Source organism: Rissa tridactyla, chromosome W (genome assembly GCF_028500815.1).
Source record: "Rissa tridactyla isolate bRisTri1 chromosome W, bRisTri1.patW.cur.20221130, whole genome shotgun sequence".
NCBI classification, from domain to species: Eukaryota; Metazoa; Chordata; class Aves; order Charadriiformes; family Laridae; genus Rissa; species Rissa tridactyla.
Genome location: NC_071496.1, coordinates 21483526 through 21498580, shown reverse-complemented (window position 1 = coordinate 21498580; position 15055 = coordinate 21483526). Strand labels below are relative to the sequence as shown.

Genomic DNA, 15055 nt, shown 5'->3' with positions numbered 1-15055 from the left:
CTATGAGTAAATGTTAAGGTTAGTGCTAACTTTAAATTTAACCAAGTATTTGGTTACAGACTGTCCTTCGGTGCCTTGACAGACAGATCTAAACTTCAGCTGGCTCATGAAATAACCTGCTATCGTCCATGGGACTATGCAAAAATGAGAGGTGTTCATAAAATGGTAGTCAATCCCTTTTCAAATGCAGTTGGGGGAAGTCATACAAGAGAGGGACAGAGATTTGAGTCTTGTCCCCATCTGAAACACAGAGGTATTTCAACATTTAGAACCTTTCTTTCTTTTTCTAATAATCCCAGTCAAGGTTAGGATGAAAAGGATTTTAAAAGGATGAACTGTACAAATTCCAGACGTACAGTAACCCTTGCAAGGGGCACAGCAACGTTTCTTGATTCCTGGTTGAATTTCCAGTGGAGAATGAGAGTCCCCTTTGTCCAAGTGCATGGAAACCAGTTGCAGCCCTCTAGTGAATATGAAGCAGGAGCCTGAAGAGATTATTTTTAACATTAGGACAGAATCAATGACTCCACTCCTATACAGATGAAAAAACTGTTGTCATATGGAAGAGAATGAGCATTGCAAATAGCAAATATGTAGTAGCAGCTACTGAAGATAGTGCTTTTAAATGTTGGTGAGATTTAATAGAAGTTGAGCTTAAACACTTCAGGAATTTTTATCCAAAATTCTTTATAGCTTGGGAAGATGTTTTTGACCTTTCTCTCCTTTCTGTCCTCTGGTAATCTAAAAACCATTCACGTGCTCAACAGTAGGTTGTAGTAGGCAGTAGGTTAATGCTTAGACCTATGTTGTGTTTCCATAACATGAGGGCCTTGCAGTAACAAGGAATATTTGTTAGTGAGGTAGGATTCCCTTACTGTAGAAGATCGGTAATCATGTTCTCCACTTTATTCTAGCTGCTGGTAGCTGAAGCTCCAGGCTAGAGGCATCAGCACAGCTAATACAGTGCAGCACACCCAATATTTTATTCTTTGATTCTGTAACTGTGAATTGAGGCATACAGTTCATGAATGGATTGTATGACTGACAATGATTGCAGAGAGGAGATAACAACTTTCTTCCTAGGAGAATCAATCCTCAGGGATTTTTCCAGATTAGATTATTCATTCAGCAAACAGAAGCAATATCACGTGATACTTAGACACACAAACATGCAGCTGGGTTAAGGGATCATTTTAAAAGCTTGTAAACAATCTATTATCTAATTTCTCAAATGATTGAGTGAAAAAAGCAAATTAATTTATTATTTCCTATGATAGGGAGATAGCTATCATAAAAAGGGGGGAATGTGCCATATGAAATTACGCATTAGGGGGGCTCTTCTGATCTTACAGGCAGACAGTGATGAGCTGGAGAGAAGTCGTCTGAGGGCAATGAAGAAAGATTTCAGGGCCTTGGGATGGCTTGTCAAGGGTTCGGGAGCACAAATTCTATTCTTCTCTGTCCCTCCAGTTTTGGGGACTGACAAATGGGTAAACAAGAAAATCGGACAGATCAACACCTGGCTCCAAAACTGGTGCTACAAGCAGGGCTTTGGGTTCTGTGATCATAGTTTGATCTGCAGGACACTGGGCCTGCTCGCTAAGAATGGGAAAACCCTATCCCAAAAGGGGAAAAGGGTACTAGGCCAAGAGTTAGCAAGACTCATGGACAGGGCTTTAAACTAGAAACGAAGAGTGAAGGGGATAAAACCAGGCCCACTAGTAATGAGCCTAGGGATAAAGGGCCAAGGATGGGGGTGAAATCGGTAGCCCAGCTCAAGTGCATCTACACGAATGCACGTAGTATGGGCAACAAATGGGATGAGCTGGAAGCCATTGTGCAGCAGGACAGCTATGATGTAGTTGCCATCACGGAAATGTGGTGGGATGACTGTCATGACTGGAATGCTGCGATGAATGGCTATAAGCTCTTCAGAAGGGACAGGCAAGAAAGGAGAGGTGGGGGTGTGGCTCTGTACATTAGGGAGTGTTTTGATTGTATGGAGCTAGATTCCAGTGATGATAAAGTCGAGTGTTTATGGGTAAGGATGAAGGGGAGGGCAAATAAGGGAGATGTTGTGCTGGGAGTATGCTACAGACCACCTGGCCAGGATGAGGAGACAGATGAAGTATTCTGTAAGCGGCTGGCTGAAGTCTCGCAATCGCCAGCCCTTGTTCTGGTTGGGGACTTCAACCTGCCGGGTATCTGCTGGAAATATAACACAGCAGAGAGCAGGCAGGCTAGGAGGTTCCTCGAGTGCATGGAAGATAAATTCCTGACACAACTGGTAGGTGAGCCTACCAGGGGAGGTGCCTCGCTAGACCTACTGTTCCCAAACAGTTAAGGACTAGTGGGAGATGTGGTGGACGGAGGTCGTCTTGGGTTTAGTGGTCATGAAATGGTCAAGTTTTCAATTGGTAGTGATGTAAGGAGGGGGGTTAGCAAAACCTCCACCTTGGACTTCCGGAGGGCAGACTTTGGCCTGTTCAGGACACTGGTTGAGAGAGTCCCTCGGGAGACAGTCCTGAAGGGCAAAGGGGTCCAGGAAGGCTGGACGCTCTTCAAGAAGGAAATCTTAAAGGCCCAGGAGCAGGCTGTCCCCAAGTGTCGCAAGTCTAAAGGGCGGGCAAAATGGCCAGCCTGGATGAATAAGGAACTTCTGATGGGACTTAGGAATAAAAGGAGGGTTTACCACCTTTGGAAGAAGGGACAGGCAACTCAGGAGGAGTACAGAGATCTCGTGAGGTTATACAGAGAGAAAATTAGGAAGGCAAAAGCCCAGCTGGACCTCAACCTGGCCACTAACATTAAGGACAACAAAAAAAGTTTTTATAAATACATCAACAAAAAGAGAGCCAGGGAGGATCTCCATCCCTTACTGGATGCTGGGGGGAAAGTTGCAACCAAGGACGAGGAGAAGGCTGAGATACTTAATGCCTTCTTTGCCTCTGTCTTCAACAGTCAGACCAGCTATCCCCAGGGTGTTCAGCCTCCTGAGCTGGAAGATAAGGGTGGAGAGCAGAACAACCCACCCATAATCCAGGAAGAAGTAGTCAACGATCTGCTTCTGCACCTAGACACACATAAGTCCATGGGGCCGAATGGGATTCACCCAAGAGTACTCAGGGAGCTGGCGGGAGAGCTCACCAAGCCTCTCTCCATCATTTATCAACAATCCTGGTCAACAGGGCAGGTACCAGATGACTGGAGGGTGGCTAATGTGACACCCATCTACAAGAAGGGTCGGAAGGAGGATCCGGGGAACTACAGGCCTCCCTCTACAGAGGGACGTGGACAGGCTGGATCGATGGTCCAAGTGCCAGGTCCTGCATTTCGGTCACAACAACCCCAAGCAACGCTACAGGCTTGGGGAAGAGTGGCTGGAGAGCTGCCCAGCAGAAAAGGACCTGGGGGTGCTGGTGGATGGCCAGCTGAACATGAGCCAGCAGTGTGCCCAGGTGGCCAAGAAGGCCAACAGCATTCTGGCTTGTATCAGGAATAGTGTGGCCAGCAGGAGTAGGGAAGTGATCGTGCCTCTGTTCTCGGCACTGGTGAGGCCTCACCTCGAGTACTGTGTTCAGTTCTGGGCCCCTCTGTACAAGAGGGACATCGAGGTGCTGGAGCGTGTCCAGAGGAGAGCTACCAGGCTGGTGAGGGGTCTGGAGACCAGGTCATATGGGGAGAGGCTGAGAGAGCTGGGCATGTTTAGCTTGGAGAAGAGGAGGCTGAGGGGAGACCTCATTGCCCTCTACAACTACCTGAAAGGAGGTTGGAGAGAGGTGGGTGTTGGCCTCTTCTCCCAGGTGAATAATGACAGGACCAGAGGAAATGGTCTGAAGTTGCGGCAGGGGAGGTTGAGATTAGATATTAGGAAGAATTACTTTACTGAAAGAGTGGTCAGGCACTGGCACAGCCTGCCCAGGGAGGTGGTTGAGTCACCATCCCTAGAGGTATTTAAGAAATGTCTAGATGTGGCACTTCAGGGCATGCTCTGAAGGGCAGTGATTGTAGAGGCTTTGTTTTGTGTGTGTGTGTGTATGGTTGGACTCGATGATCTCCAAGGTCCTTTCCAACCATGAAGATTTTATGTAGTTTGTACATAGTATCTTAATAGCAACACATAATAGAACATAAAGAATTTAACTGAAACAGCTTATGAAGCGTGTGCTTTAAAATATACCAAGTTTCCCCATACAAAACAGTGTCTTTAAATGGAAGCAAAGTATTTTCATAATCTGTTTTTTACACAGAATTTTGCTTTCTGCTGAAGAGGCTGGATGCCTCTTCTTTCTCTCCTCAGTACCCTGGAATTGGAGGTAGTTTGCCACTGCTTTATGAGGCCTCTGACATCCCTTTAGATATGCACACATGGAGTCCTGTACTAAATAGTCATCCCTGGAAAATCTAGTGCTCCTTCGTGTCAGGCAGGAGCAAGGACGGAAATGGCATTTGAGATTAAAGAAAGAGTTTTAACAGTTATATTTTGAATGTAGTCTGGTGCTTCTCATGTGACATAATAAAAGCCAAAGGAAAAGAATTAAAGTCAGTTTTGAAGGAACTTGCGGTATCTCAGAAATTTATTTCACATAAGTAATAAAAGCACTTGAGGTGTTTTTGTCAGTGTGGAATTAAGACATTTGTTTTCTGAATAAACCAAAACAAACAAGCAAACCCCCCACAAGTAAACCAAAATTTTACATCTAGAAGGAAAAAGATACAGTGTGATGAGAAGAGTTAATAGAGACAAATTATTCCACTCGCATATAAAGATACAGGTTCAAGTGTCAAGTCTTATGGATGACTCAGGATCAGTTACAGTTCTTCTAAATACAACTCACATACAAAGTTTGGACAAAATTTAACTTTATGACACTTTTATCAACTTCATATGTAAAAATCACACTTCGAAAAGCCAGGGGAAGCTATAGAATTTTCATATTTATTCAAGGTATTCACAGTGCTAATCAGAATTTTTAAACCTTTTTGACATGTAACTTTTTCCCAGAAAGTAGTGCAGTTCCCTTTAAATGATTTGCATTGTTTTCATGAGAAAAAAAACCAACAAAACACAGTATACTATTTAAAAGTAAAAAATGCCTCCAAATCTAACCATTATTGACAAATGTGGTACCCAAAGAGAAGCTTTTCTTCAAAACTTGAAAAAATTAGTGTTTTATTACACAAAATTAACAAGACCATATTCATTTTTCTCTGTTTGTATCTTCATTTTAGCACACTTTTTTGCAACTGGCATATGATACACCACAGTGACCACTAATCTGGCACACCCTCAATATTGCCAGTAACATATAGCAGGCTGAAAAAAAAAAAAACCCATGCTTTTCTGAGTTGGAACAATATTATAGAAATAAAAAAGCAATCATGACTTGGACTGAGTTAGTGAAAAATATCAGTTGCTGAAGAAAATAAAAGTTTTGAGGGAAAGCTTCACATGAATGTCATGACAATATCAAAAAGGGAGTAGTATATTATGAGTGACATGAAATGTAAGTCAAAAAAAATCACACTGAGAAAAATTAGGAAGAGATTTATTACAGAGCAATAGTATGCTGTACACTCACAAGGTCAGCTATTTTGATATGGAAAGGAACCTTGATCATATTTAAGATAGTTAAATATTTCTGGTAATTGTGGGAGACTAAATTCCTAGTTGATTTAAAAAAAATAAGCATTGCTGATATGCAGCTGTCCCTATTATTCTATGTGTTATTCATTTGAAAACACTTTGAGATACACCAGTGATAAGCACTAGATTCCTACTAGTTTTGTGTTTCTCTAAAATTCTAATGTGTAACCATAGTTTCTGGTAGAGAATATAAATAGTTTGTGTGGGATAAAGCACCTATTCAAATAACAGCATTAATGAAAGGGAGCAGTGTAACTTGCACGCAAAACAAATTGTTTTTAGCATAAGTGTTCTCTTCAAGTTTATTCCAGTATAAAAGATCTTTGCAACTCTCTTGCATTATACCCTACATATCTCAAATGAATATATATTTTTAATTAGTAAGGATTATTCTTTATTAGTGTTGCTCAAGCAAATTTGTATGCAAATAAGATTGGATAGAGGGGTGCAGCCCCTGTGCTAGGGAGCTTAACGAAGTCCTTTCCCTGTCCATGTGTGCTATGACAACACATTACACATCCTTCTTACATGAGACCACAATGTGTGAGCTGATCAAGGCAGGACACAGGAACCACCACAAAACCACAGATGAAAGCTAAAGAACAAATTTAATCTTAGTACCTTACAGATCAGGAAATTTCCAAAGCAACACCTGGGCAGAGGCATGCAAGCACCAAAGAGCAAGAGAGAGGCCAAGCTCAGACTTGCTGTTCTTGCCTGTATTTCAGGGGTTCAAGCAGGCATAGTTTTTTCACTGTGCTTTGATCTTCAACAGCAGGGCAGGATTCTCAGGCATGTTAGATAAGGTGTCCCTGATTCTACCACAGACTTACATTATGTAAGTGTGGATGTTCTACTTGTGAGCACATAAGACCAAACAATTGTGATATGTTTCCCAGTACCCCAGGTATGAGTCACTTGAGCGTATTTACAATCCTCCTCACCAATCTTCCATTACTTCCCCACAACAGCAATGAAGGGCTGAACACAAAGACAAAGGGGATATTGCATAGTGCAGCATCTTCTCTTCAGCTTTGCTGCAGAAAAGCTGGAGCACTGCACAGCAGCTGGGACTGTGTAACCACCTTGATGAGATATAGATCACTGGGTGATCTCCTATCCCTTCCCTCCAAGTAAATCCATGCCTATATTAGCTGCAAGTGATTACTAGAGTAATTTTAGAAGCAATACATTGTTTATGCTAGAGCATGTCTGTCTTCCAGGGACCCAGAACTCTGATTCATACCCATAATATATGGATAAATTTCTTCTTCTCTGAGAAGACAATGATGAGCATGCAAATTTAAATCTCACTTCTAAAGAATGGGGGTGAAGGATTCTTGCTTCAGAAGTGCAAAATGGTTGTAGAGAGGTTAAATCAGACTTACATATTCATCATACATTGCTAAGAAGTCCCATGCAAAATTACTTTCTTCTTATTTAGGGAATACATGTTGTACACATGGCCTCATCTAATCTTTTGCCACTTTGCAAAGCAAAAACTAATTTCAGTTCCAGAGGATGAAGCAGCCTTCAGTTATATAAGTTAAAGGATATGTGCTGCAGTTCATAAGGAGTGAATGTACACCATCAATTCATTTAATTGCTCTACAGAGATGCTGATCCTAATTAAGACTTCATGGGCTTTTTTTTTTTCATTGAAAACAGTTAAAATTGCCTAATTCAGCATGGAAAAAGTGAAGAAAAAAATAAATGAAGACTTTTTAACATAAGTGTCATGGTTTTGGCCAATGACAAGACAGCAGATGCTCTCCCCCACCTCTTACTCCAAGGAGAGGAAGAGTTCAGAAAAAAACTAAACTACTTTAATGAAATATTAATAATAAAATTAAAAGGAAATAATGAAATAGATACAACATATACAAATATACACAAAACCATATCAAGCTCCCAGGAAGATATCACTAGCAAGCACTAAGGAAGTTCTAGACTGGACTCAATGACAAATGGAACACACTGACCAGGATCAAAGGCAGATAAGCCAATAGCATCCTCCTCAAACATCAGTTATTGAAGAAGCAGCCATTAAAGAAGAAAGCAATCTTTTGATCCCTCAGCTTTTATACTGAGCATGGCAGATGGGATGGAATACCCAATTAGTCAGTTTTGGTCACCTGACCTGTCCACGCCTCTCCACAGGTGCAACCCCTCCATGGGGTAAACAATGAAGTCAGCTGACCCTGGTTGCCACAGCAACAAGTAAGAGCAAGTGACTGAACAGAAAGTTGGCTCTGCTTCACCCCAAACCAGGATGATAAGGAAACCAAGTTTCTGCCAAGTTTTAACTCACCTATAAGCCTGTGAGGGGTTTTCTTCTTCTTTGTCTTATCCTCTTCAACTGAGACATTGATGGGGGGTCAGAGAGGTAAAAGTCTTGGTGAAGTGGTACTTATCCATTTGTGGTTTAGGCAGCTTCTCCATCTTGTGGGTCTCAGATGTATCATACAGTTTAGTTCAGTACAACTCTGAGTATGTTAGTTTGGGGTGTTCTTTTCTGAAAATTATGCTATCAAAATGGTTTCTGAAGAAGGGAAGCAAACAAAGCAGAAGACAGGGCAGAGGACTAGTAGGAACAAGGAAACCAAATCATAGAATCATAGAATTGTTAGGGTTGGAAGGGACCTTAAAGATCATCTAGCTCCAACCCCCCTGCCATGGGCAGGGACATCTCCCACTAGACCAGGTTGCTCAGAGCCCCGTCCAGCCTGGCCTTAAAAACTTCCAGGGATGGGGCTTCCACCACCTCTCTGGACAACCTGTTCCAGTGTCTCACCACCCTCACGGTGAAGAACTTCTTCCTAACGTCCAGTCTGAATCGACCCATCTCTAGTTTTAATCCATTCCCTCTAGTCCTACCATTACCTGACATCCTAAGAAGTCCCTCACCAGCTTTCTTGTAGGCCCCCTTAAGATACTGGCAGGCCACTATAAGGTCTCCTCGGAGCCTTCTTTTCTCCAGACTGAACAACCCCAGCTCTCTCAGCCTGTCCTCATAGGAGAGGTGCTCCAGCCCTCTGATCATCCTCGTGGCCCTTCTCTGGACACATTCCAGCACATCCATATCTCTCTTGTAGTGGGGGAACTCCAGAATTGGACACAGTGCTCCAGGTGGGGTCTCACGAGAGTGGAGTAGAGGGGGAGAATCACCTCCCTCGACCTGCTGGCCACACTTCTCTTGATGCAGCCCAGGATATGCTTGGCTTTCTGGGCTGCAAGTGCACACTGACGGCTCATGTTGAGCCTCTCGTCCACCAGCACCCCCAAGTCCTTTTCTTCAGGGCTGCTCTCAAGCCAGTCGCTGCCCAGCCTATATTGGTGCTTGGGATTGCCCCGACCCAGATGGAGGACCTTGCACTTGGCCTTGTTGAACTTCATGAGGTTGGCATGGGCCCACCTCTCCAGCCTGTCCAGGTCCCTCTGGATGGCATCCCTTCCCTCCAGCGTGTCAGACGCCCCACACAGCTTGGTGTCGTCGGCAGACTTGCTGAGGGTGCACTCTATGCCACTGTCCATGTCGCTGATGAAGATATTAAACAAGACCGGTTCCAGTACTGATCCTTGAGGGACTCCACTTGTCACTGGCGCAAGGTAATGCACAAGGTAAATTGAGTGAGATCCTCTTGAGTCTCCTGGGTCCTGGCATCTATCTGTTTCCTGATGCTGTGCCTATTTTTCCAGTTCACTTCTCTCTTCTCTTCATTCCTCCTGAGGAATACTTTCTACTTCATTACCTCCACAGATTTTAACTTTGTTCTTCAGTCTCCTTATAAGCGTACACAACATTAATATGTTGCATATTAATACAGCATATCTAGTTTCTGAAATTTCATACCTTAAACTCTTTCTGAATGCAGCACTAGAAAAGTAGATATACACTGTGTACAGTTTCCCTGTCTGCTGCATGGAATGAGCTAAAACTGGTGTTGGTGTAGTTTCACAACTTCTATATAGCTGGGATTTTAGGGAACATGACAAGTGTGAGGGTTTGGCTTCTAAAACTTATAAATTAATGTGGCTATTAGCATTACCACTAAAGGCAGTTTCCATAATTTTCAGTTGTTGTGCTGTCACGTGAGCAGTAATACTAAATTAACTGATATGTCATGAGGGTCCTCTGACATGTATAAAATATTATCTTTATAAAATATATAAAGCTTAAGTGGATACATGAATGAATTTTCATTTTGCAGGTGCCTTTAGATAGTAAAAAAATGTGTGTTTTTTTTCTGATTCTTCCTTTTATTCTCCTGACAGTACAAACAAGTGGAACAGTACATGTCATTCCACAAGTTACCTGCTGAAATGCGCCAGAAGATCCATGATTACTATGAGCACCGCTACCAAGGCAAGATCTTTGATGAAGAAAACATTCTCAATGAGCTCAATGATCCCCTTAGGGAGGTAAGTGTTCAAGTGTTTCTTCATGGTATGGAAAACTTTAATGTCTTTGCTCTTTCTGTGTTGAAATGCTCTTTTTGATTCTATTCTGTAACGTTTAATCTCATTTGACCATCTACCTAGTCAATGAATGACCAGGATAATGAATTTTGTATTAGATTAATACAAAGAAATAAGCAAGTTTACTCTATTCTGAACCGGTCTGTCAGAGTCACTGCCTGTCCTGGCTAGACTAGAATGGTCCTGGGTGAAAGGTTTTTTCTGCTCTCCCTACTTGCTAACCAGGTATCTGTGCAGATGAAACCACCGAAAGCCACCAGTGAAGGGAGAGCTCCTCTATTTCATTCTGTGAAGTAGCATCCTTGGTTAAGATGGTATTTACTTGAGGTGAGGAAGCTGGAATGTGACATACAAGCCATTAAAAAAATTATTTTGTTAAAACTATAGTTTTTTATTCCAGTTTTGTTTTTATTAAATTTATTTTATGTTTTGTGTGGAAGCAGTCGGAATTTTCTTTGGCAAAGTGCTTGTGTGGGAGGAAGACAGCATTCATCTTGCTGTAACAGAGGTAGCTGCTTAATCGGAATATAAATCTGTCTTCTTGGGTGATGCTCATGCTTGATCTACTGAAGGACGTTTTTGTTATCAGTTGGCTGGTATCTTCTACAGAAAGGAAGAGAAAAAAACAAGAATGAATTTGAAAAATTCAGAGATAAGAAAGCATAAACAGGGAAAAGAGAAAAGAAACAAGAAAAGAGGAGAATAAAAGAGGAGTGATCTGATGCGTAATGAAACCCGTGTAATTTTCAGTGATACCAAGTAATGCCTTTTAGTGTCCTCTGCTATGGGAGGAGTGGTGCTGAATACATGTATATATAACTCCCAACAGAGCACAGGATAACATCTGTACTTTTGGAAAGATATGTGAGGGGGTTTTTTTTAACAAGTTTTGTGGCATAAGAAGAAAATAGGTCTGTGATGGATTGTCTGTATCATTGAATCCAGCTCTGTTGTGAAGGGAAAACATGTCATACAATTCATTTCCAAAATCATTCAAGTTCCATATTTAAAATAGTTGGCATATTCAAGTTATAAGAAACAATGCCATGCCCGTTCATGGACTCTGAGGCCGTGTCTGTGTTATTATGGTCTGAAAGTGGCTTCCCTCCTTACAAAATGCCAACTGGGAATGGTGAATGGTGCCCAAATTGCTTGGTCATTGCTAGATGGTTCAAGTCAAAATCAGGCCAAACCATGATTGTTCTAACTAATTTAACAGTACAGATGACTGAATTCCAAAGCCTGGACCCATTTAATACCCTAACATAGATGTAGCCTGAGTCCTTTCATTATATTGTGGATTTGTAAGTGTTTTGGAGGGCAGGTGGAGGGCTCTGGCTTCTGCACTGCCTCCGCCAATTTACCCTGCAGCTCCCCTCGGTATCTTTTGAAATGTCAAGAGGAGAATGCATTATAAAAATCTATCATATAGGACAGGAAAAGTGTGGAAATTATCCCTAGAGTACAGTGACAGTCAAAACATAAATCTTGGCCAGTATGGAGCTTTTGTTTTGTTAAAAAAACAGATGCATGTACAGACTCATCAGTCACAGACATCAGAAACAGTTTAATCTATTTCTGCTTTTAAGGAAAGCATTTCTCCATAAATGAAGCCTAATACCCTTCCACTAAAAAATAAAAAATTATAATTATCTGTCTTTTCCTCCCTCTGCCCTCCTTATTTCTTTCCTCCCTTCCCTTCTTTTTTTCTCATTGCTTAAGAGCAGCAAGGCAAATTTGGTCAAGCATAAAAACCAAAAAGCATTTCTAGGAAGAGATCAAGTATAGAAAATGGTCCACTAAAAACATGGAGTAAGAATAGAATTTCACTGAAGGAGTTGCTTCTGGTTTTTCTATGATCATGCTGTACTTAGCATGTTTTCTTTGTTCTCTGTATTATATTAAAAAAAATTATTTATTCAGTAGAGCGCATTCCTCAGGAGCTACAATCAGCTTGCACACTGCCCTGATGACAACGTAGTAGTTGTTCCAGAAAATTATTTTTTTTTAAAAAAAAAAGTAAGAACTGGACAGTGGCAATGCCAGAACAGGTTTCCCAATGAATCTGTCCAAATTCTGGCTGCAGCTCACGCACCGTCCTGAAAACACAACTTGGATGTTTGCTTAGTTTAGCAGTTTCAAATTCTATTTTAGCTACTGCTTCAGTATGTGCAGTTTGGTAGTGCAGGTAGCGGGTGTTTGGTGTTACTAATGAATAGTAAATTAGGCCGTTTTAAAGGAAGAATACAAATGTTCTTATATTGGATGGGATATACTGTTTTACATGCCAATAACTGAACAAGGCTATAACGTCCGGGTGATAGCACAGATACCCTAGCTGCATCATTCAAGAATAAATATTTACTGCATTTCTTTTTAATGAATCCTGCATTTTATTATGCCTTCAGTTTAGTGTAGGGTAAGAAGTAAACATTCAGTCTCCACAGGGCATACTTAGCTTGATGAAAGTAGCTTCTGATGAAGACATTCAACTGAAACCATTATTTCCTCACTCAGAGTAAGCAGAACAAAAGAAACCACACAAACCACTGCATAATTATAGCATGAATATCATCAAATGCTATTAAAAATTTCCAGTGTTTTCAGTTCTTGTTTTCAGCCATTCAAGTTTACTGTATGGGCTGAAATTTTCCACAGCTAGACTCTTTTTAGGAGTGATGACCTTTTTTTAGTACATGTATTAAAAATTTGGTTTGCACTTTTTTTAGCAGAAAAGTAATTATGCATGATATAAATATGACCATTCAACCATTAAAAGAAGCTAAAGGGCATGGTATTAGAAGTAGAAATCTGATGTAAAATTAATTATTACATGATAAATACTAATAAAGCTGTATAGTGCTTATAGTAGATTGGATGAGGAAAATAATGAAAACCTAAGAAAAGGTTTGTATGTGTATGTGTGAGTGGCTAAATTTATTGGGTAACAGAAAATAGTCATTTATTGTGGGGAATTAACTAGGGCTTCATACTAAAAAGGAAAAAAGAATGCTGAACATTTCTAAATTTTACAAGGCTCTCTAGGTGCTTCATAGCTGAGTAAAGCAATTGGTAAACCAAGTGCTAGCTGACCTGTATCATTTAAGGATAAGCTTGTATTAATAAAGAGCTTCCCTTTAATGACTGTGAACGAAGATAGACACTTATTAGAAAATGTGACTTAAAAACATCATCTTCTCCCTGGTTAAATTATTTGCGCAGTTTGGGGATATTAGTCCCATGGTAATGTAGTTAATTGGGTATCCATTTAACTCTACACACTCAAACTGAATTAACCACGCGTTACCATATGTGGTGTGCTACTACCTGCTCGTAAGGAAATGTCCTCTCTGATGAAACTTAAGAATTAAACACTTCTTTTAATTAAATTCAGAAGTTTCACTCTTATTGAAAAGCATATCCCCTTTTTAACAGGTAGACTTATCTGATAACTGTCCAGCCTTCTTGAGAATCAGATAGTCAGGAGACTCCTGGCAGTTACATTTTCTGTAGAGATGGAAGATTTAAAATTGCTTCTGCCAGGCCATGCAGGGTTGGATTCATCTAATCTATCTGTAGCTCTATACAAGTTCTGCATCATAACTGAGCTAATCATCAGGCTTCCTCTGCACACACCCCTGTCATGGTTTAACCCCAGCCAGCAACTAGGCACCACACAGCCGCTCACTCACTTCCCCCCTACCTAGTGGGATGGGGGAAAGAATCGGAAGGGTAAAAGTGAGAAAACTCGTGGGTTGAGATAAAAACAGTTTAATGATTAAAAAAATGAAAACAAAACCAAAATTGTAAGGAAAAGGGGGGGGGAATCATAGAATCATAGAATACCAGGTTGGAAGGGACCTCAAGAATCATCTGGTCCAACCTTTCTTGGCAAAAGCACGGTCTAGACAAGGTGTCCCAGCACCCTGTCCAGCTGAATCTTAAAAGCGTCCAATGTTGGGGAATCCACCACTTCCCTGGGGAGATTATTCCAATGGCTGATTGTTCTCATTGTGAAAAATATAAAAAAAATTAAAATTTAAGAATGTTGTCATAGAAGTCTATAAAATCATAACTGGCATCCAAAGGGTGGGTAGGAATTGACTGTAATATCACTTTTGCTACAAGAATTAATGGCCATCAAAATTAAAAAACAGTGGGAGCCAAGTTCAGGCCCAAGACAAGGAGGTCGTTTCTCATGCAACAGGGTACAGGTCTGTGCTCCTTGCCAAAGGATGTTCTGGTTGCAGAGAGATTATGTGGATTCAAGAGGAGTGTAAATAAGTAATTGGAAGAGATATGTATTAAGGATTACTCAATAGACAAATCACATCAATCTTGGAGAATCCATTGAACTAAAAGTAGTTGGAGTGTAGGAGAATCATCAAGGGAAATATCATACTTGCCCCTGTTCTTGTTCTTCTCTGGGTGTCCACCTACAGACACTGCTGGGGAGGCTAGTGGCTTAGACGAACACCAGAGCTGAGTCAGTTTGACATTTCTTACACTCTGTTCTTAGATGAAACTGCTTATGTATATGTCATTTAACTTTTGTAATTCAGGTGTCCTTTTGGAAGAGATTTCTCTTGGCTGTGTTTGTTGTTTTTGTTTTTTTTCTTGATGTCTGTACCATCTCCTTTTCATGCCATGACAGTTACAAAGACCACTTTTGGGACTAGGGCATTCTGATGATATTCAAGCATGTAGGTGGCAAGAAAATCAAATTAAAAAAAGTAAACTCTAGAAAATTTCACAAGAATCTCCATCTGCTAAAGAACTAGAGATGATATTTATGTAAGGGAAACACACTAATTGCTACCAATTCCTGATTACTACCTCAAGAAATGAGGGAGAGGGATAGTCAATTGCAAATGTTATTAAAGGCAGAATTTCTCTCACATGTCAACTGCTGTTTGAAGATGTAGCCTT

The 15055-nt window shown here is 41.0% G+C and overlaps 1 protein-coding gene across 1 annotated transcript in view; it reads left to right on the top strand.

Annotated features, from left to right (window-relative positions):
* LOC128902065 (potassium/sodium hyperpolarization-activated cyclic nucleotide-gated channel 1-like) overlaps positions 1-15055 on the top strand; it is a 252885-nt gene that overhangs the window by 188432 nt on the left and 49398 nt on the right. The window contains exon 5 of the mRNA XM_054184405.1: positions 9923-10069. Coding sequence (XP_054040380.1) covers positions 9923-10069 — 147 coding nt within the window. The remainder of the gene's footprint in view (positions 1-9922; positions 10070-15055) is intronic.